The sequence below is a fragment of the Patagioenas fasciata genome, chromosome 10 (assembly GCF_037038585.1).
Source record: "Patagioenas fasciata isolate bPatFas1 chromosome 10, bPatFas1.hap1, whole genome shotgun sequence".
Taxonomy (NCBI): domain Eukaryota; kingdom Metazoa; phylum Chordata; class Aves; order Columbiformes; family Columbidae; genus Patagioenas; species Patagioenas fasciata.
This window is the reverse complement of record NC_092529.1, coordinates 19,517,677-19,538,154: the sequence shown is the minus strand read 5'-3', so window position 1 is coordinate 19,538,154 and position 20,478 is coordinate 19,517,677. Positions and strand designations below refer to the sequence as shown.

Here is a 20,478-nt window from a genome sequence, read left to right as displayed (position 1 = left end):
AGATCTAAGACAGCTTAAACCTCTCAGAAAAACCTCTGAATTGTTTGAGTAATGACACTCTGTGATGGAAAATTAAAGGTTCTCTTTTCCCATGCTTTTTAAGATAATTAAAATCCAGGAACAGTAAGGTGGTGAACATCCTTATTCATTAGCCTTCAGTAATTTAGCTTCTACTAAATGAGGAAAACATTTTAATTCTCTAGGCCATCTGTTGCAGTCTCCTCTGCATGTCCTGTTACATAAAGTCTCATCCTGGGTAGTTTTAACATCAGTATTGTCTCCTTTCACCAGGAATGATGGGCTGAATGAAGTAGTTGAAGTCAGAACCTATTAACAGACCACCCTGGGATTAAAACAACCACTTGGTCTTTTCAGTTAAAGTTATCCCATCTAGACACCTCTAAGCAAAAGATCTGCAGAAAGCAGACCGTGCACAGAGATAGGCAGTGAGACAAGCTGTGTGTTTTCAAATAGCGATATTGCTGCCAATAAATAACAAAGTTCATCGGAGCCCTTCCAGTTCCTCTGATGTGCGACTGCTCTGCCATATGGCTCAGGGCTGCTTTGGGAAGCAGGCAGTAGCCACGCCGGTAGGAACCCAAGCAGAGGCTCCGAGCTTGATGCTGCTTTGCAAGTGGTTTGGAGGAAGAACAGATCTTCTCTTTGCACTGTGCTAGGGGAATAAATACTAGACCAGGAACATGCCTACCTGGGATAAATGCTGGGTCAGGATTTGAGAAACACTCAGTTTCTGACTATCTATAGGAACAGCTCACTTTATAGCTTGGGGCAAATTACATTAGCCCACACTAGATAAGTTTCTGATTAAGACAATAATGTGTACAGCTGAATGGATTCCCCGTCTTAGTTATTCCTGATGCAAAGTTACATCCCTACAAATCTAAGAGGATTCAGGCTCCATTACTTTGGTTTGTTTCTGTCAAATTCTCACACAAAATAGAAGAGATGCCTCTCACCAGCCCAGCAGTGCTGCCTTATGGGGGCTGGTTTACATTGATGTATTTATCTGGCTCCATGATCACCAGATAGCATTTACATTGCTGATAGAGCACGGCTGCAAGCAGCTGCTTTCACAGGGCAGAGCTTGAATTCACCTGTTTACTATTTATTACTGGAGTTGCTTAGAGATCACAAACACCCCAGCCTTGGGATGTGTGGCTGCAGAGCCAGTGTTCCCAGCACACAGCAATACTCAGTCAATCAGCCTGCTCCTGCTTCCATGAAAAAAAGCCCTTTGGCTGCAGCAGGTATGGCCAAGCGGTAAGTCACGCTTTGCTTTTTGCATCTCTGGTGATCTGCTGTTTGTCTTGAAATTCATGATCTGGGTTTATTTTTGTCTATCACAAACAAACTTCTGCTGTGTGCTGGATGCCCTGTAATTAGTTTCCAGCACTTTAGCAAAAGTAAGTAGGCTTTCAGTTTTAATAAAAAGCAGGGAGGAACTTCTTGGACATGTGAGTCCTGCTGAAAATAAAATCTGTGTGTCTGCCCCAAATTGGGAACACTGGTGAGTGGGGGATGACAGACCCCTCTGTGCTTCCCTGGGGACGGGCTTAAAACTGAGAAACTTCCTGTGGCAATTTCATGTTCTGAAGAAAATACCCGGAGAACATCACAATGCCTCTTTCAAAATTAACTGATAAGCGCTTTTAGTAACAACTCCAAGCTACTTGCTTAGGTGGGGAATTAGGAGCTGTGTGATGTTGTGTGCTGCTTGTAAAGGCCATTTTCCTTTTCGTTGTGAAGGAAAGCCAGTCTCTCTTGGGAAGCCCCGAGTTCCCAGGGGATTAAATGAAACAGAAATAAGCAAACTCACTCATGAAGAAGTATATACACATACAATTCACCAGGTGATAACTGTGCCTCTCTTCTCTCTCACTACCAGCATATCCATAGCCAAGCAGCTGGCATCAATAAAAGGTAAGGGGACCCGTTTGTTGCCCCTGGACGGCTCAGTTCTTCTAAGGCCACAGCCCAGGTGTGGTAAATTCTGGAAATTTGGCAGGGCTGTGGAGGCTGTGCAGACCCTTGGTTGATGGAAAACAAGAGAGTCTTGTGAGTCCATGCACATTGTGCTCCCATGTTGATCTGTGTCTCCTCTTCTGCTCACCTTTCCATTAAAAATCACAACCCTGTGTGTGATGCTGTTGCTAACCGAGGGTTATGAGTGTGCATTCTTTAGAACATGGCTTAGCAGCGAGGGAAATGAACCCACCCAAAATCCCAGGTATACCATAATGCTGAAGTACAGTGCTGACGCTCAGATGTGGGCATTTCTGTTCAGTCACGCTTCCCAAATGGGCCACTTTTTCACTGGTACGGGATCTTGGGAGCCCAAATGCACCCAGGAGGTGGCCAGCATGGCCTTTCCCTGTGGTGTAGCAGGTCCTTACTGGATGCCCAGGGTGGGGATGCCACGCATCACCCTGCATTACTGCCTCAGCTCTGGCCAAAAGCTTCTTTTCAGGGTGTGCTTCCGTGGGACATGAGGCGTGCTGCTGGCCCACTCCAAATAAAATCTGGGCCAGCTCCCCTGTGAGTATGAACAGTTTGAGTCTCATTAACTTTAATGAAACTACATAGATTTCCACCCACTCAGGATGCTTCTGACAGATTCCTTTCAATTATATCTCAAATGCCATTTTTTCCGATAGGCTGATAACTTTTTTTTTTCCCCCCAACTAGCTCTAGGAAAAGCCTCAGACCTTGAAAAAGCTTTTGCTACTGTGGCTTTGGTGTATAACAACTCTGCTGACCCGGATGGCAAGCTCAGCAGAGCTGACACTAAAAGCCTGCTGCAAACCCAGTTTGGGAGTTTCATACAGGTGAGGGGGTTTGGGCAAGTGGGTGACACTGGGCCAGCACCGGTCGGGTGCTTTGGGAGCAGGAACGGCACCTTGGGCTCTGTCCTGCAGCTGGGTGGGCATCGATCCATGGGATAACCCCAAGAGAGACTTCAGTGATTTGGTATAAATGTCTTCAGTGGATTAGTTGCTTTATGTTGAACCTGTGTCTGACACAGAGGTAAAGGAAGGGGGGACAGCAATAAACCACAGTTGACATGCCCGCTTCCATTTTTTTTAAAGAAAATTGGGCAATTTCAGGGGAAAAAAAAATGATGACATGAGACTGTATTTATGAAGAGAATAAAGCCTTTGCATTTAATTAGGTGTTTGGTCGTTTGCCAGAGCACTGACCCAGTATGACGGTGGTTACTGGTGGTGCTGTGGAGAGAAAAGGAGCAGAAAATGCCTCCCCATCAGTCACTCACCCTGGTTTCAGGAGCAGCTGGGTATGGTGGGAAACCAGCTGTATTGGCACTGGTGCCTGTAAACTTGGAGATTTTTTTTCCAGCAGTTACCAGCTATGTTCATCACTACCACATTTTCAGTCACGACTAAGTGTATTTTAATAGAAGTGTTCTGAATTCAGGTGGAAATTTTGGGGTCTAATTGTTCTGTCTGATTGCAAAAATATTTCTGTTTGAGTTTCTTGGGATACCTTTAGAAAAACTAATATGAATGTGCATATAAAAACCTGAATGGGAAGATAGAAAATACATTAACTTTTCCATAGATGTCTGTCTGTCTGTCTTTTTTTTTTTTCAGATGATGCAATAAAAGGTGGACTTCATGCTTAATTTTCCCTTTTTTTTTTTTTCTTTTTTTTTTAATTTAATATTCTCCATAGGGCCAAGAAAACAAACCAAAGTACAAGGAAATAGTTTCTTCTCTGGATGAGGAATCGGAGAACAAACTCGATTTTGAAGATTTTATGATCATACTAATCAGTCTCACTCTAATGTCTGACCTGCTGCAGGAGATCAGGAAAGTGAAAACCACAAAATGATCAGTGTTTTAAAAGAAGAAATGGCTTGGTACTTCATAAGTAAATCAGGAGTGAACCACACACAGACATAACATCTGTGCTGGTGCCTTTTAAATGGAATAAAGCTTTGTCCAAACCTGGCTGAACTCACTCCTATGTAGGAATGGTCTGTGGAGTGAAATATTGGTGCTCAGGGTTTTGTGATCCCTACTTGTGCTTTGGGAGGGTGTGATCTGAACCACCTCTTGGTGGGTCCCAAGGCCCCGCACCAATAAGCAGCTGGGTGCAGCCCCCAGCCCAGCATCATGACAGGGGAAGGCAGCCCGTGGTCTCCCAGACCTCTCCATCATCTCAGGCACCATTGTGGGGAGATGATGGGGAGACAGCTGCAAAACTGTGCCACCCTGTCTCTCTTCAGGGCAGCAACACACGGGGCTGGTCGGCTGTCCAGGGCTCTCCCAGTGGGCTCAAGGCACTTCAGCCCTGAGCAGGGTGACACCAATGATGGGTTTCATAATTGTCAGTTGACCACAAAATCTGTTGTAGCCTTTGGTAAACATTAACTTTAGTCTGCGTCGTTTCCAGCCCACCCTTTTGAAAGGAGCATTTGTTTATTTTTATTTCCTCCTTCAGCTGACCTGTTCATTGAGTGATCGCTAGGGAAGGAATTTCAAGTCCAGTGTTTGCAATGCATCTTTGGTAGTGCTGTGCTTGTGTGACCAAAGGGATGACGTAGCTAAAATGATGGTCAGATGAGTCTGTTGTTTCATGAAGCTGTGTAGAGGAGAAATCCGATACGCTACGAGTTGGTCCAGACTAAGGATGGTGAGGAAAGAATGCCTGATGAAGTATATGTATTGGAGCTGAGTGATACTGGTTGTGCGCTTGGTTAGGACCAGAGCCTTAGTATTAAATGCTCATCATCCTAATCTTTGTTTTGGTTCCTGCCTATAAGGTTGTGGTTCAGGGTCAGCATTTATCTCACTGTTGTGGTGCGATCATCAGCCGATGCTCCTTTTCTGGGGTTGAGAGGTGGGCTGAATGTGAGAATCCCTAGAAGGCTTTCACATTACTAAAGTAAAGAAAACACAGCACAGCCCTGAAAAGTTTGTTTGGCAGCCACTGGTGACATTAAAGCATAAATTTCCTGGTAACCCTCTGCTACAACAGACGATTTCAGAACAATATTGTGAAGCCAATTAAGAAGGAGTTCTTTTAAATCGCTAAGGTCCTAACACAGTTTCTGTTATTGCTGAAATGTTTCTTTATCTTGCGTGACTTGAATTAATGACTTAAGAGCCTTTTATCAGATCAATTCACTCTGTCATCTCATTGTATGCAAACCCTTTTTATTCTAATGCAGTGTGTTGTAAGCCAGCATCCCGAGTTCCTGGCTTCAATCAAAAGCCCCTTGTGCTAAGCACAGTGAAAATCCAAAGTAGCAATTCCTTAACAACTCAATAGCAAAGACGTTCAAATGATAGGGAAGGAACAAGAGGCACAGAAAAAACAAGTGCCTTTCCCAGCACAAGTGGGAGAGTTGGAACTGGATGCACAGAAGATCATGGCTTTCCAGGAAGCACTGTGATGGTTTTTGCAAGAGTTTCTGAACAAAATGAATGGGATGTGAAAGGCTTGATCTGCATCAGTCCTTGAAAGTCCCATCTGATGCTCAAAAGCAGAAGATGCACTTGGAAGAGGCCCAACATCTTATGATTAGGAGTAGGGAGAAGTTTGCAGCTCGGCTGTGGAAGACACTCTTTTATTAGCACAGACTATTTGTGGCTGCCCTGGGCACTCTCAGCTAACGGCTTTGAAGTTGATCTGGCGTAGACAGCATGTCTGGCTGCATCCTTGGGGAGCTAGCTAAAAGCTTGCCTAAAAGGCTACTGTTGTGCTTTATTTTGTTCCTAGCTTGCTCCTGTTGGAAGCGATGGGAGTTCATCATCGATTTCTCATAGCAAAACCCACGCAAGTGCCAAGGAGTTGAGCAGGCAGCTAAATTGGTGAAATCCGCAGGCTCCTCTGCCTCAGAAAGTGTGAACATCATATCAATACCTGATACGCCCTAGAACATTAAGGGCAGCTAGTCAAAACCTGACCTCTGTGGGTTTGGGGCTGGGTTGGGGTTTGTGCAGCTGCACTGTCCAGGTGTGAATAGCCACCCTGGGAGGCTCTGCAGACTTTGGATCTAAGTTTAAGGTACTGTTCGAAAAGTCTGAGTCATCTCTGCAGTTATGTGAGCTTTCAAATGACTGCCAGAGGAGAAATGGGGGTCAGGGAAAGCTTCAGCCTCAGGTCTTCAGCTTCCATTTCCAAATATCAGCTCAGGAAGGCAGGTTCATTGTCATGCTTGAACTACAACACCTACAGCTTCTCACTGTGACTTCTTACTTCCTATCTGGCCTTAACTCCAAAGCCTGCTGAACCTGGAAGGTTTTGGAAATCCAGCATTAGTCTAATCTCTAAGGTGCTCCCCCAGATCACAGGGGAGCCCTCACATCCAGCCCACTGGCTTCCAGGGGTGAGTCAAGGCAGAGTTTTACATGTTGAGCTTTCTGCTGGGAGCCTAAGGCCACATGTGTTGTGTGTGCAATTTTGCAGAAATCTTTCAGGAAAGAGAAATATGCTCCCCACTGGTCTCATTGTTATTGCACCTTCAGTAAGACCTCCTGTCTGGGACACTGAGGAAACCTTGTGGTCTGAGAGACATTTTGTCTCTCTACTCCTCCCTCAAACTAAATGTTGTGATAGTTTTTCACATAAAAGAAAACTTGCCTTGGCAACACATATTTTGCAAGTGTGTGATGGAAACTCCCCCCAAGTATTTCTGTGCATCATGGTCCATGAAAGCCTCTCAGCAGCTGTTTGCTGTGTGCACTCCAGTAGTTATTGCAGCAGGTCACTTTGCAGAGAGAGGCGGAGGTTTGTATCATACCACCAAAGTAGCAGTTAAGTTGTGGCTACATGGTAGGAAAACCTTCTTCAGGAATGTTGGAATGATTCATAAAGATGCTACATGGTGCATCCCCTTAGGAGCTCACTACAGAGCAGATGAAAAGCTTTGTCCCAGAATTATGCTCTCTCCAAATTGTGATAGTTTGTGAGCCACAAAGGAGCACTTTCGAAACACCTCCTGGAAGAAAGAAAATCTTTGTTTCAAGCTCAGTCAGGGAAGCTAGATAAAGAAGAGATGGTAGGTTTTTATGGCTTTCTGAACTGACAGCTTTTAATTCCTGCTTTGACTTTTACTGCAGTCAGTGGTTTACAAGGTTTCCAGTGAAGATATGTCTTCTCTCCTCACTTTGTTCATCGGCTGTTCCTTTATCCCGCAAGTGTTTATAGCCCTAGTTCCGAGTCCTCCTCCAGCAAAGGTAAACAGCAAGTGATGTTCAACAGTTAGATATATCAGACTGTCTCTCTAATCCCAAACTGCAAAAAACAGCCATTAGACATAGATTCAGAGCTACAGGACTTATCTTTTATTCATTGTTATTGTAGGAGTGAGTTTATGCTGTGCATCGCCATAATGATAGTCAGTCCCAGCACGTACACAGGAGGTGAAACCATGAGCCCCAAAACTGAACATAAAGAAACCCATGGGACCAACCGAAGTCCAGCATCAGTTGTCTGTAGCAGAGGCTGGTTGTCCATGTCTAGCGTAGTGCCTTGGGCATCATTCCTCCCATTCAAAAGTCCCAAACAGGACAACTAGGAAAGGATCTGCTGTGCAAAGAATCACAGGTGTTGCTCGGTTCTTCTGGGCCAAAATGCATATTGGGTTTTGGAGTGAATGAGTGTTTAATGGCTTGCCAAAAAACCATTGAGTCTCAAACAGGACCTGAAGTACCAAGGGCCTCTGGGCACTCAGGGACCACCACTACCCAGGGTCAACCTCAGGTGATGGGTCCTCATGTAATGGCAGCACAAGCTGCAGTCCTTAACAGGGACATCTTCTGACACCCACAGTGCAATGCCTGGAGCCAAGCAACAAATTCCCATTCGTGATTTCTTCTTTGTTTTATTACCGTTGCCATGATCCAGCTTTCTTCATTGCTATCTGCTGGATCGATGTCTAGAGAAAGACAAAGCCTAACACATTCTTGTGAAGCTGTTGCTGAAATCAATGAGAGGCCATGACCCCTTGGGTGGAGGGAAGCAGCTCCTCAAGAGGGCATGTTCCTAATCCTCCAGTAAAACTGGAAGCCTAAACGGATGCACAAGTTCATCAGTGGGCAAATCAAGCCCCTGCTTGTCCTGTGATGATCAATAAATGATGTACAGGATATCAGGAGCTCTTCGACTCTTGCAACCTCCTGCACACAGCAGCATGTGGGCCTCCAGGCACGCTAGCATCACTGGAGCAAAGCACCACGGTAAATGATTTTTGGTGAAAGTCTTGCCTTGCTGCATGTGGCTCCTGTGCGGCTGGTTAAGTATTAGTCAATGTTACAAAATGCAATATGAGCTCTTTGGGAAGACAGCTAAAGCTAGGACAAATGTTTGACTGGATAAATTGATATAGGCTAGGTCTCTGCTTGAGTTTGAAAAACAAAGCTGGATAGTACTGGAAACAGTCCAAGTATTCTTATAGTAGGGACAAGTCAAAAGATCTACAACCCAACCCTGAGACCTCTCCTTCTCCTCCAGTGGTGGCCCAGAGAGTCCTCCCACCACTTCTCCAGTTGTTTTTCCCAGGACTATGAGACTGGTTTACTTTGACACCTGGGCCTGTGGGAGGAAGCCTGTGTACAGATGTTGACCTGTTTCCCACATTTCCTGGTTAATTTTTCTTGATATAGTTCTTCTGCCTCCACCCTCACATGATGCTCTTTTGGGGTTTGTTTGGAAACAACATGCACAAGTAGAGACATCCAGGTTAGGCACTGTATGACAGTTCGCTTTTCTAAAGCTGTCGAGAGCAAAAACCACATGGGGACAGAACATCAACAGGTAAACATCTTTTTCCTTGGACACTGTAGCTGCTGTCACAGCTCCCCTGAGTTTATATCCCACTGTGTGCATTTTGTAGGGTTTTGCCTCATTAATTAATGGAAACAAATTGCAAAATTACCTTCTTATTAAACTGATCTCACTATGAAAACAAGGCTGATTACCTCCCTGACAAATTTAATTAGGCAGCTACAACAATAATGAAGAGCACGAATTAAAACCAGATCACACTAGATGTGGCTTTGTCAAATGCTGTGTTAACTGTGGCCAACATATACAATGATTAAATGATATGGAAAAACTCTGTTTTTTCTCCTCTTCTAAAAATCTGTTATTTTCCTAGAAGAAGAGAAGTTGATATAAAAACATCACATTAATAACCAACACAGTGGTTTCTTTCCAAGAGCAGCTATTAACTTGCATGTTTTGCAAGACTCAGCCATTACAAGGCTCTTTATCTCATCTCTAAACTTATGTTTGTAGCACACATAACCCAAGGTTATTGCAAAGCCTCTGAGGAAGAGAAAAAGCTTTATTACCTGCACATTTACTCCTCAATTTGTCTTTCCTCTTCTGACTTTTTTGTGCTTGGAATCAGCTCAGCTGAAATCAGAACACAATTTGAGAGCAATTTGCATAAGAATTGTAAGGAGAGGCCCACATAAATTAAGCATTAATTAATGAGCACCTAAAGCCTTCTGGTGCATGCATCCTGAGATGAAGAAGTGCTGTGAGTGCTTGAGTATACATATTAAATAAAAGAGCAATGCTTAATTCTTCTTCAATATTTATTATAGCCCTTGAGACAGCAGGAGAACTGTGGTCTCTTTATTGCTGTTAGAGAACAAGGAGAGGTTAAAAGGAAGGCTTTTCCATATGAATTCATCTAGCAAACCCCAGACCATACTGAGCTTGGGATGCCAGGCTCTGTTTGAGGAGCAATGGTGCTCCAGCCTCGCTGGCCCTGGGGAGGGAGAGGCTGTCCCAGCCTGGCCAGCACGTGGGCGCAAAGTGGTGCTGGGATGGGTGTTTGAGGTCTGGGATGGGGATGAGTTGCTGATCCCCCAGGACAGGTGGGCAGTGGCTTGGAGCTGTGGGAGAGGAGGAAGGTCTCTTCTGCCTGATGCAGGGTCAGGAGGATTTACCTCCTTTGTGAGAGTAAAGAGATGACTCATGCAACAGGAGAGTGGGCTTTGGACCTGAAGGAAGCTCAAGGTTGAGTCTGGAGACTTTTGAAATCTGAAGTGACTGTTTTCTTATGATGCTGAATGCATATGTTTAACACAGTGGAAAATGTCTCCTAAGGAAACTAACTTTTATGTTTACTGAGTAGCAGACATGCTCTGGACATGCCTGCTCCCCCCCAGAGACATTATAGCTAGAGGAGCCTTCAAAAGAGAACATTTTGGCTCTAATTCTCTCCTTTCTTCTAGATCAGACAAATGTTTAGCAGTTCCTCCTTGGGCATCCAGCTAGGAGCTCTCAGCTGCTGAGTGACTCAGATCAGCTCAGAAATTCTGATAAAGGAAAAACATTGTTTCTCTGCAGAGCTCTTTGGAAGGAGGTCAGGGTGCTGGACTTCCCAGGCTGGGCAGACAGAAGAGCCGTTTCATTCTACTTTACAGGTATGTAAAATGTCTCCTTGCACCAGAGATTTATTAATACAGAATGAAGTGAATGCTATTATTTGGGGAAGTGGGGGGGGTGGTGGTGGTGTCTTTGACGTAACCCACTTGTGAAGCTGTCTTGAGTGCAAACCTTGCATCCTGGTAGCTTAGGAAGGTCCAATCTGGCCTTGCTTCTTTTAGTAAGTGTTAAGAGCTTAGGAAAGGCAGGACTGTCCCCCTGAGCTAGAAGTTGTGTGAGCTGTCTGCATGCTCTCATGCCACCTTAGAGTCTGTTGCTATTGATAGTTCTTTCATTACAAGATTCCGAGGTAGGTGTATTCATCCTAATGAGCACTATGAGCTAACAGGGGCCAATAGGCACTTTAAGATCAATTGAAGTGCCCAATCAGTTTGCTAAAATAACAGACTAGAGCCCGAATTATTAGCTAACAAACAAACTGAAACGGTTATGTTTTTGACCCCTGTGCTACCAGTTCCTGCAACGTCTCTGGTGTCTGTAACAACTCTTAAAAACACACGCTGCCCGCGTGGGCTCTTCTGGAAACTGTTGCGTAGGTCTGGGCAGAGAGCGGCTGTCCTGGTGTCTGTCAGCCAGACTTGCTCCGTGGGTGCGATGGAAACTGGTTGATGTTGCCCAAGGGGACAACAGGAGGGTTTGGCTTCTGGGACTGTGATGGAGCTTGGGCTCAGGGTTTAGCACTTAGTTTGCTCTGAGGGAATGCATTTAACTGGCTGCCAAGGCGTTTCTGCTGTCGTTGCCTCGTGACCTCTGCATGTCGCTGTGTTGCGTTCGGTGTCACTAACTGCCTCTTCCACCTCTGCCGTGTCAGTGGCTGGTGCCCAGTACCTGGGGAACGGCTGCAGCAAAGGGGGTGGTCATTAGCTTATATATATTTGTGTGTGTATATATAAAATACATATGTTTAAAATAACATATAATTTGGCTTATATATACACAAAATATATTATATATGTAATATGTATAATACATAACTACTAATATGTAAGCTATATATAAAATATCTACGTGTGCATATCTCTAGTATTCACTATCCTGGCTTATCTCACCTACAAACTTTTTCTTGCTTCCAAATGACTTTTTAGGCCACTTGTGACTTCAGCGAGCAGTACAGATCCCTGGGCACATCCCTCCTCTATGGAAAAACTGGGGTTTATTCCTACCCTCATGGGTTTTGGTACTTTATCCCTCCAGTTGATAATGAATTAAAGGATTTTCCCTCTCATCCTGAAACATCCTAGCAGCTTTAAGTGCCTTGGAGAGGGGGTTTTGTCAAAAGCCTTTTGGCATTCAAGTGCTGCTAAATGGAGCAGGCAATCAGGCTGCTGGTTGCAACTCCTCTTGCCCGCCGGTGTGATGGCACCTTCCCTTACCAGGAGCCATCCTGGTCCCTCCCTGGTGCTCTTCATGACAAAGCTTTTCCCCAGTTTTCCAGATACTGAAGCTAACAGGTCTCCATACTCCCCCAACCCTATCCCAGGGATTTATCTTCAAACTTGGTATCATGTTTGTCGTTTCTCATAATTTTGGTATTGATGTTAACAAGGGAGGGGTTGTCACTCTACCACGTGCAGTTGTGGCTAGCATTGCTAGCAGAAAAGTCTTTGAAAAATAGCTTTTTTTCTTTTTAATCTGTGAGCTGAGTAGTAGTTTACTGGCAGTGAGAGTGTAGAGGTTACAAAGCCAGCCTTTTTCATAGTTTACTATTTCTCTTCTCTCCTTCCTGCTAGTGAGAATCCAAAAAGTGCCGTATAAATCATAAAGATTTGAGTTTTTCCTGGCATAGACCAATTTTTTTTTTAATCTAATTTTTCAGCAACTCTTCCACTTCAATATAGCCCATTAGTTTATTAGGAGATGAGAGAAACAGGGCCATGATGATAGCAGATACTTGCTGGTTTGTCATTTAATCTGTAGTACACTGCTGCATTTCACTGAAGGTAATTACCACAGAAAAGTCATCGACTCCTTCTCAAGAGACCCCTTTTCACAGGTGCATGTGGTGGGAACCAAATGTCATGTCCCATGTGAAGTACGTTCAAGAGAGCTCCGAGATGCTGCTCCAAAATCAGGTGTTTCAATTATTCTTTAGTTAATGGTTCCTTCAGGGTGTAAGGAAGGATGGGACTTGGGAGCCTGTCAAGAAATACAAGGCCAAAAGTATTACAAGTGGTTTATATGGTTTACAACAGCAGACATCCTGGAGATGCTCTGTGTGAATGTGGTTTTGCAGATGGGCACAACCCCAAATCCTCCCCTGTGGTGAGTGGACTGACTCACTGCAGCCAACAAAACCCCAACCAGCTGAACACCCAAACCCATGCTGTAAGGTAGGAAAGGTGAGCAGTGACCTTCCTGGGGCTGCCATGCTGCTGGTGGAGCTCTAGGAGACAGACTGGTGATGAATGGAGCCTGCACTGGGGTAACTGGAGTTACACACTGATATGTAGAGCACAATACCACATGCTCTCCTTAAATGTGTGTTAGCCCAGCCAAATCCCAGTGCTCTGCTCATAGGCCTGTGATAACAGTGCAAGTTGCAACACTCCTTACATTAAGTGCATTACCACATCTCCTGAAGCCACTACACTGAGCCCTCTCCTTCCATGTGATTCAGGACATACAAGCCCAGCTCCTGGCTGTTTGAGATCACTGGGCTAAGAGACCCTCCTGAGTTTCCCCACACACACACCCTGCTCCCCCCCAGCCTGGAGTTTGGCCCAGGGACTGTCTTCTGCCTGCTGTGCCCCAGGGTGCAGACACTGTTGGCCCAAGTATTGAAAACAAAATTGCATGGCATATTTAACAAGCTTTTTTTCCAACAAGTTTTCTCTGCTTTACTGCAGGGGCTCTTAATTTGATAAATTAATGTAAGGCATGCGAATGTACCAACAAAGACAGCAGGCAAAGATCTGTGTGCTGATCTCGGGTACAACAGATTTCGACTGCGCTGCTGAGCCTGGTGCATGCTGATGCCACTAAAAATTGCAATAAAGATAACAGCAGTATTTGTGCTTGCCTCTGAAGAAGATGCTTGTGGGTTTTCATTTCTCTTCTGCCTCTGTGATACGGCTGTGAGCAGCTGTCTTTGTGAGGCTGGAGCAGGCTGGTGGGAATCTGCTCCCAAGTGCACAGGACAGAGGTGCATCCTCCCAGCAGGTACAGCCTGAGACCCCAGCGCGGGTCCCCAGCTCAGTGCTGGGGTCTTTCGTTCCTGAAGAGATCATGGGGATGTCTTTCTGTGTCTCTAGCTTGGTGCAATACAGGCTTTGCAGTGCATTTTTAATGAAACTATAGCTAAAAGAGGCTCAGACCATCTCTGACACTACCACAGTGCTGTTGTTAGACCAGAGGTGACAAATGCAGAGCTATTTGGCTCCAAATATATACATTTTTTTTTCCTAGTCTGTTTGGTTTTTACCAATGTGTTATCTGTCCTTGAGTGGTGACACTATTCCTTTTCAAGCAGGTTTCTTTTAAAGATGTGGAGTGGTTTTAAACTGAAAGAGGGGGGATGCAGGTGAGACATGAGGAAGAATTTTTTTCCAATGAGGGTGGTAAAACACTGGCACAGGTTGCTCATACAGGTGGTAGATGCCCCATCCATCGGAACAGTGAAGACCGGGCTGGACAGGGCTCTGAGCAACCTGATCTGGGTGAAGATGTCTCTGCTCGTGGTGGGGGGGGTTGGACTAGATGATCTTTAAAGGTCTCTTCCAACTCAAACTATTGTGTGATTCTGTAGCCTGCTGTTTGTTGTGATCCTTCTGCACTGGTTGCTCAAGCAGTGCCTCCTCCCAGCTGCAAGGGCTCTGCTCTTGCCACAAGCAGCTGTGACCACCCAATGCTGGGCTTTGAGAAAAGAAGCTTCCAGCTCCTACATCTGCAATTCAACTGCAGATAAGGGTCTAGATTTGAAGAAAAGTCAGTAAGCTACATCCTGCTGTTACTGGACTTGGAAGAGGCCACGTTAAAGTGCTAAGGGTGGTGATGCCTTGGTCCTGATATATTTGAATTGGTAGTTCATTGGCTCAGGCCTTCCATGCATGATCTATAAATAGAGGCGTGTTGCTGGGGTAAAGGAAACTCCTATTGTTTCTAGAAGTCTCTCTCCTGCGGTCGCTGTGTACAATGATGTGTTAGTACTTCCACAGCATGTAATAATGATCATGGTTTGCTTATTGGGAAGCAACTTTACAGTTTTGCTGTCTGCTTGAACCTGCCCACAGCAAGCTCTCAAATGATGCATATTGAAATGGAGCTACCTCAAGATGCTTGTGCCTAGAGAGAGACCTCCAACCAGAGAGGACAAGATTGCTCTGTTGCTATTTCGAAAGATAAATGACCTGACTGTGAGTGGCTGTCTGCTCACAAAAGGAGCATTTAGTCATTTGGCATAAAACAGAATGTCTAAACCATTAAGGTGTGCGGGCTTTGCTGTGCATAAATAAGTTACAAATTAGGAATTCTGAGTGGCTGCTCACCTCTTGTGTGCAGTGCTCCAAGTGATTACTGTTCTCCTCTTTGTCTAATCAAAGATCCTCAGCTCAGAGCAAGTTTCTAATTTAAACACTTGAGTACAACATATCTCACAAGTTAAATAACCTTTACCCAGACGAATCATTGCAGGAATCTGTGTCTCATACACAACAGATTCTACCCCCACTTTATATGTGACTTCCCCCTCCACCCCCTGTCTGTAATACAGCTTCTTCTGAAGAGCAAATTATTCCTTATAAAAACATGAATAGCCTAGGCTTTGCAGTATTGTATCTTCAAACATCTCCTTTCAAGAGATCTATGAGAAAAGGCAGAAAGCACCCCATAACTTTAGACATAATGTGTTGATTTACAGGTTCTCAGCCAGCACCTCCTACACCACCCCACTCTCCCCCAGGCTGAAATCTGAGTTACTTTGGGACAGGATTTGCAGTAGGGCATCTTTACGTGGGGGCCGCAAATAGCTGTCACCACTGCTGTGTCTTGCAGCCTCTGTCTGTATTGCAGTACTGGAGTAACTGTATGAATAAAGCATGTGTGTGCAAATATTAATATCATAGCACTGCACTCTTCCTGTATAAACACGTTTATGCAAATAATTGGTAAGCAAAGTCAATAGGTGGTGAGCAACAGAGAGAATACCTCCAGAGACTTAACAGCACCTACAGCATCTTTCCTACACTGCAGCGTGGTACCGGCTCTTGGCAGTGCTGACTGTGGGGCTGAACTTGAAGCCTGTCCAATGAAGAAACCGTGCTACAGCTGTCTCTATTCCAAATTACTTTGTTTCTGTGTACAGTAAAATATATTTCAGGTATGCAAGGCCAATTAATGCCGTAAATCAGGGGTGTCAAGCTCATTTTCACTGGAGACCACATCAGCCTCACCGTTGCCTTCAAAGGGCCGAATGTAATTTTAGAACTGTATATAAATGTAGGAGTAGTTACATTTATACAGTCCTAAAATTACATTTGGTCCTTTGAAGGCTACGGTGAGGCTGATGTGGCCCCTGGTGAAGATGAGTTTGACACCCTTGCTGTAAATACTAGCTCCTGTGCCTGACCCAGTGAAAGCAAATGTGCCATGCTTGTTAAATGGTGTCACCTGGCAAAAGGTACATCCTAGGGGTGAGGGATGCAAAGGGAGCATCCCCATGAGTAGAGGGAGACGCGTAATATGGCTACATGTGTACAAGGGGAGAATATTGCCCTTGCAACCCTCAGAAAGGTTGGCTTTGTAGGGCTTCTTTTTCCCTCTGCCAGAGGCAGACACATCTCAATCAGCTGTAAAGCAGCTGCTGAGTTGCTGCAGCGTGCAGATGAGCACATCAGAACACAGCCCACACGAGCTGGCTGGATTTGCTGAGCTGGGAGCTGCAGCCACTCAATAGGTGCCTGAGAGGTTCTGTAGCTGCCGTGGAATTGGGTGGGGGGAGCAGGCCACAAGTGCTGCATTTGCTCCCAAATAAGCTGTTTTCTTGGGTAAATCAGATTTAGGGGCGTGTATGTTCAAGCATTTAGAGTTACAAACACAGGCTTTTGGCTCAGGCTTGAAGTTATACAGACATACCTTCGTGCTGCCTTGAATCTGTTCATGTCTTTATGCTTGCTGCAGCCAGAAGATAGATTTTACAGGTGGAGGTGATCAGTTAACCAGCATATCCTAAAAGGATAGCAAAGCAGACATTTATATGCATGAAAATATTCAAATGTATGGCTTTAAAGATTTGTGAAATTGTGGTTTAAAAGGGATTCTAGGCATGGGACCTTCAGATGGGACCATCTGGGACCCTGTATGGATCAGCCTTGTGCTTTGCTTGCGGAGGGTCTCTCATTGCCTCTTCTGGCTTTTTTGGAGCTCAGCTGCTTATAATCTTGGGAAGAGCTACATCTTCCCTTCTGATGTTTTTTTTTGGCCAGGTTTTCTTATGGAGAGTGGTGCAGACTTGCCCGTTCTGCCAAGCTCAGGGAAGGTGGTTGGACAAAACCTCTCTGTGCCTGCCCAGCTTTGCTGTGGGTAAAACCCAGCAAGGAGCCAGGGGCTCATGTACAGAGCTGTGTTCTTCCTTGGTTATGATGGAAGAGTTTGAAGGCATCTGTGTTAAGAACCACCCATATCTCATGTACAGTTCAGCACAGAGCAGAGTCAGTCTGGTTTTAGCTCTCCTTTGATAATCTTTCTGCCTGTTATTGTACCCCCACCTGCACAAAGCTGGGGGAGCACATCCAGCACATGTGCTGCCTTGGTCACAGTGAAGAGAGGGATCATTACAGCAGCACTATGGTCTGAAGGAGAAGTGTGATCCATCAGTAAGGTGGTAGCAGAACCAATGTGGAGCTGACAGCATCAGGTGATGAGCTGCAAATTATATCTTAATAAGCAGTTCATTTACAAAGCGTTTTCAAGGGTTTTTTTGTCTAAGTGATCAACAACTCATCACTTCTGGATGTGTATCCTTCAGACTGGAATTGTTCCTGCCTTCTGGTTTTGATCTAAACCACGCACTGATGAGTGAGAGAAATATTTTTAAGGACAAGAGGATGGTGGATGCCATATTTCTGCTGTAAACTTTGAATAAGGAGGCATGTGTTAAACTCATGGAAATGTTGTGAGCATCTCTCGGAAATGTCAGTCTTTCATTGGCATGTGAATGATCTTTAATAATGAATAAAGCTGTTGATGTCCCAAGACAAATGTGAGGCTATAGTTTGCCAAAGAAGCAGATGCTGTGTTGCATCCCATTGTACGTTTAAAACTCCCAGAAATGGCTTCTTGGCAAAAATTTTCTTTCCCAATAGGTGATACTTCCTGGAGTTGTTTCATTCTGTGAACATCTAGCTCCTCAGTAAAAAGCAGAGAGCACTAGAAGTAGGATGATACTTTCTGGCTGTGAAATGAAAATGTTCTGACTTCTTTCTCTCTTTCTTTTTTTGTTGTTGTTTTTCTTTTTTTAGCAGGGGAAAGCATTTTTTTCCCCTCTGACTTACTTTAAGTACATTTCAATTGGAACATAGTTTTGGGTTTCTTTCCTTCACTTTTTCCATTTCACCCAGGCCACTAACCCCCCACCAACATTATTCTAGGCAATGCCTGCATTTTAGTGCAAAATTGCCATGGGAGAGACTCCACCTGGTTATTCTTGTTCTTTTTGCCTGGGATCAGAAGGTGAAAACCCTCCAGTTCTGTTGTGTAGTAACAGATGGACCTTTGTAGCCTGCTGGCTATGCCAAACTGTCCCCTGTGAGCTGGTCATGGTTTAACCTTCAAACCTGCTGCCTTCCCTGGGCAAGACTGTCGCTGCCGCTGCTGTTGTGAACCTCTCGAACAGAGGTGTAACCTGCTTTGGTTGCAATCGCAGTGGGAGCAAGGGGCTGCTGCTCTAGCATGGCAACATTTTATTTTCACTTTACAATGGCATAAATGAAATAAGAAGTCCTCATGACAGTTGATCACCTGGGCAAAGTAGCATCAAAGGGAGATAATTACTCGTTTTCACTCTGACTGATGGGTTTTTTTCTGCTGCTTTGTGAGCGTTCGTCAATCTGCATCTCAGTGTCTCCACATCACGTGCAGACGCTACAGCCCATGGACAGAGGTCAGAGTGACCCAGAACAACGTTTAATGTAACAGGCTGGTTGAGATGCCTGGATTAACAGTCCACACACAGTGCTGGTGGTTTGGCTCTGACACCCTTGAAATCCCACCAGGATGTCTGAGGTCTGAGTCTGCAGCTCTTCATGGTGTGTTGTGTGTCCCAGAAGGATGTGGTTTCATTTCTTGTGTAAGCATGTTGTGAAGGAGGTGGGGATCACCTGCATCACCCGGCTGGGGTGTCCTTATCAACACCACCGCTGCTCTTTGCTGTCGTCTGGTTCACACTTGCTGTTTCTCAGACACTGAATTGCACCCATGGGCTTGGCAATAGCTGTGTAGTTTTTAGCTGTGATAATAGAAATGAAACAAGCACTGTTAGTAGGCTCTTTATCTAGTCCTTCTACTACGTTCTGCTTTCTAAATGGCAAGTAGGACTCTGCGGTGTTCATCCAAAAGAAATGAGCGACAACTCATCTCTAATTGCAACAAGCTCAGGAGAGCACGAAGCACATCACCAGATACTATCTGAAACTGCATGGCAGAGCTATTCAAGTCCCTATCAGAACAGTTTAGCTGAAAACTGTTGAGGTTTGTCCCACCAGTACCACTGTCAGATACAGCTGCCTTTTACAGAGAGGACTTGCAAAGTTGCTGTTCGTTGCTATTCTCTTCGATGTCAGTTGTAACCTGTCAGGCACTGATATAAAACAAGCTGTTGGCACTGTAATATATAGATTGATGCTACCTTTTGTGTGTAGCACATATTCTGTAGACCACATGAATCTACATAATCAGTTTACTCGCTGCAAAAAGCTGTAACTCACAGGCCTGACATGACTGAAGTATTAAAACTCCCTAGACAGGCACCCCCTACCATCTAGACAGCCAGATATCTGCGGATTCCACCTGCTGTTTGTCAAGATGATGGATTTCCTTTGACGATGTGGGTACAGCCCAGGGCTGTCACATTCGAACAGTTTACATCTCTTCTTGCTGTATGAAATCCAATGTGTTAGATGATTTTTCTCAGGAATTAAACTAGGAGAAAAATGGTATAAGCACTTTGACCCAAGATGCTATGGGTGACTTGAACCCTCATATTGACTACTGATTGACAGTCAGGAGTCTGTTCTCCATCATTTTAAACACAAAAATCCCCTGTAGTGGCAATCAGAGATGTCTGCAGGGCTCCAGCCGGCAATGGTGCTTTATGGTGGGAAGCAGGGGACAAATGTCCCAGTTAGGACTGGTACACGGGCAGACTGGAGTTACAGCTCCAGGCTGGGTGTGCTGCTGGTGGAGGAAGTGACGGAGGAGTTAAAGATGGAGGAAGCTTGTTGGCAATGACAATATCTCAAGCCACCTCCCATCAGGTGTATTGGCCACCACCTCCCAGGTGATGTCCCAGTGAAGCAGATGTGAGAGTCTCTGCTGATTGCTGGAACTTCTGAAATTAAGATTTGCTTTATCAATCTGTTTGACAGTCTGCAGAGCTTTGCTGTCTCATTATGGTAAATGCAATTGTATTCTCCCAACTCTGGAAACCCCTGTCTCTTGAGTTCTGGAGCTCTGGGTTGCTTTCTCTCCTGTCTCCACTCTCTCTGGTGCACTCAGGCTGTCCTGAGCATCTCTGCGAGCTGAGAGAGAAATGTTGCAGCTGAAAGAGCAAGGTGACAAAACTTCATGGTTTTGTGTGTATTTGGGGAAGCTTTTCAATTGTGTTGATCTGTTAGTAGCTTTTCAAAGGACTGGTGTATTTCAATGTCAACTAAGATAATAAATTGCTGCTTGTAGTCCATTGTAATGCCAAATCCTTCCGGAAAGGTATCATTTGTTCAGGAAAATGGCATAGTAAATTAAAGTGATGGTATGCTTGAGAGCAAGTGATTAGACGAGTGTAACTGAGCTGTGTCAGAAAAGCTGTACAAGGGTTCT

General features: G+C 44.9%; 1 protein-coding gene across 1 annotated transcript; it reads left to right on the top strand.

Annotated features, from left to right (window-relative positions):
- Window positions 1-1,171: 1,171 nt before the first annotated feature.
- SNTN (sentan, cilia apical structure protein) lies at window positions 1,172-3,999 on the top strand. The gene is made up of 4 exons (XM_065845979.2): window positions 1,172-1,281; window positions 1,907-1,941; window positions 2,707-2,846; window positions 3,712-3,999. The coding sequence occupies exons 1-4, from the start codon at window positions 1,172-1,174 to the stop codon at window positions 3,868-3,870; spliced, it is 444 nt and encodes a 147-aa protein (XP_065702051.1). The 3' UTR covers window positions 3,871-3,999.
- Window positions 4,000-20,478: the final 16,479 nt, after the last annotated feature.

Coding starts and splice junctions, on each gene's coding strand:
- SNTN (XM_065845979.2), top strand. CDS start 1,172: ATGTGTGGCTGCAGAGCCAGTGTTCCCAGCACACAGCAATACTCAGTC. Junction 1,282..1,906: donor GCAGCAGGTATGGCCAAGCG/GTAAGTCACGCT, acceptor TCTCACTACCAG/CATATCCATAGCCAAGCAGC. Junction 2,847..3,711: donor AGTTTGGGAGTTTCATACAG/GTGAGGGGGTTT, acceptor TATTCTCCATAG/GGCCAAGAAAACAAACCAAA.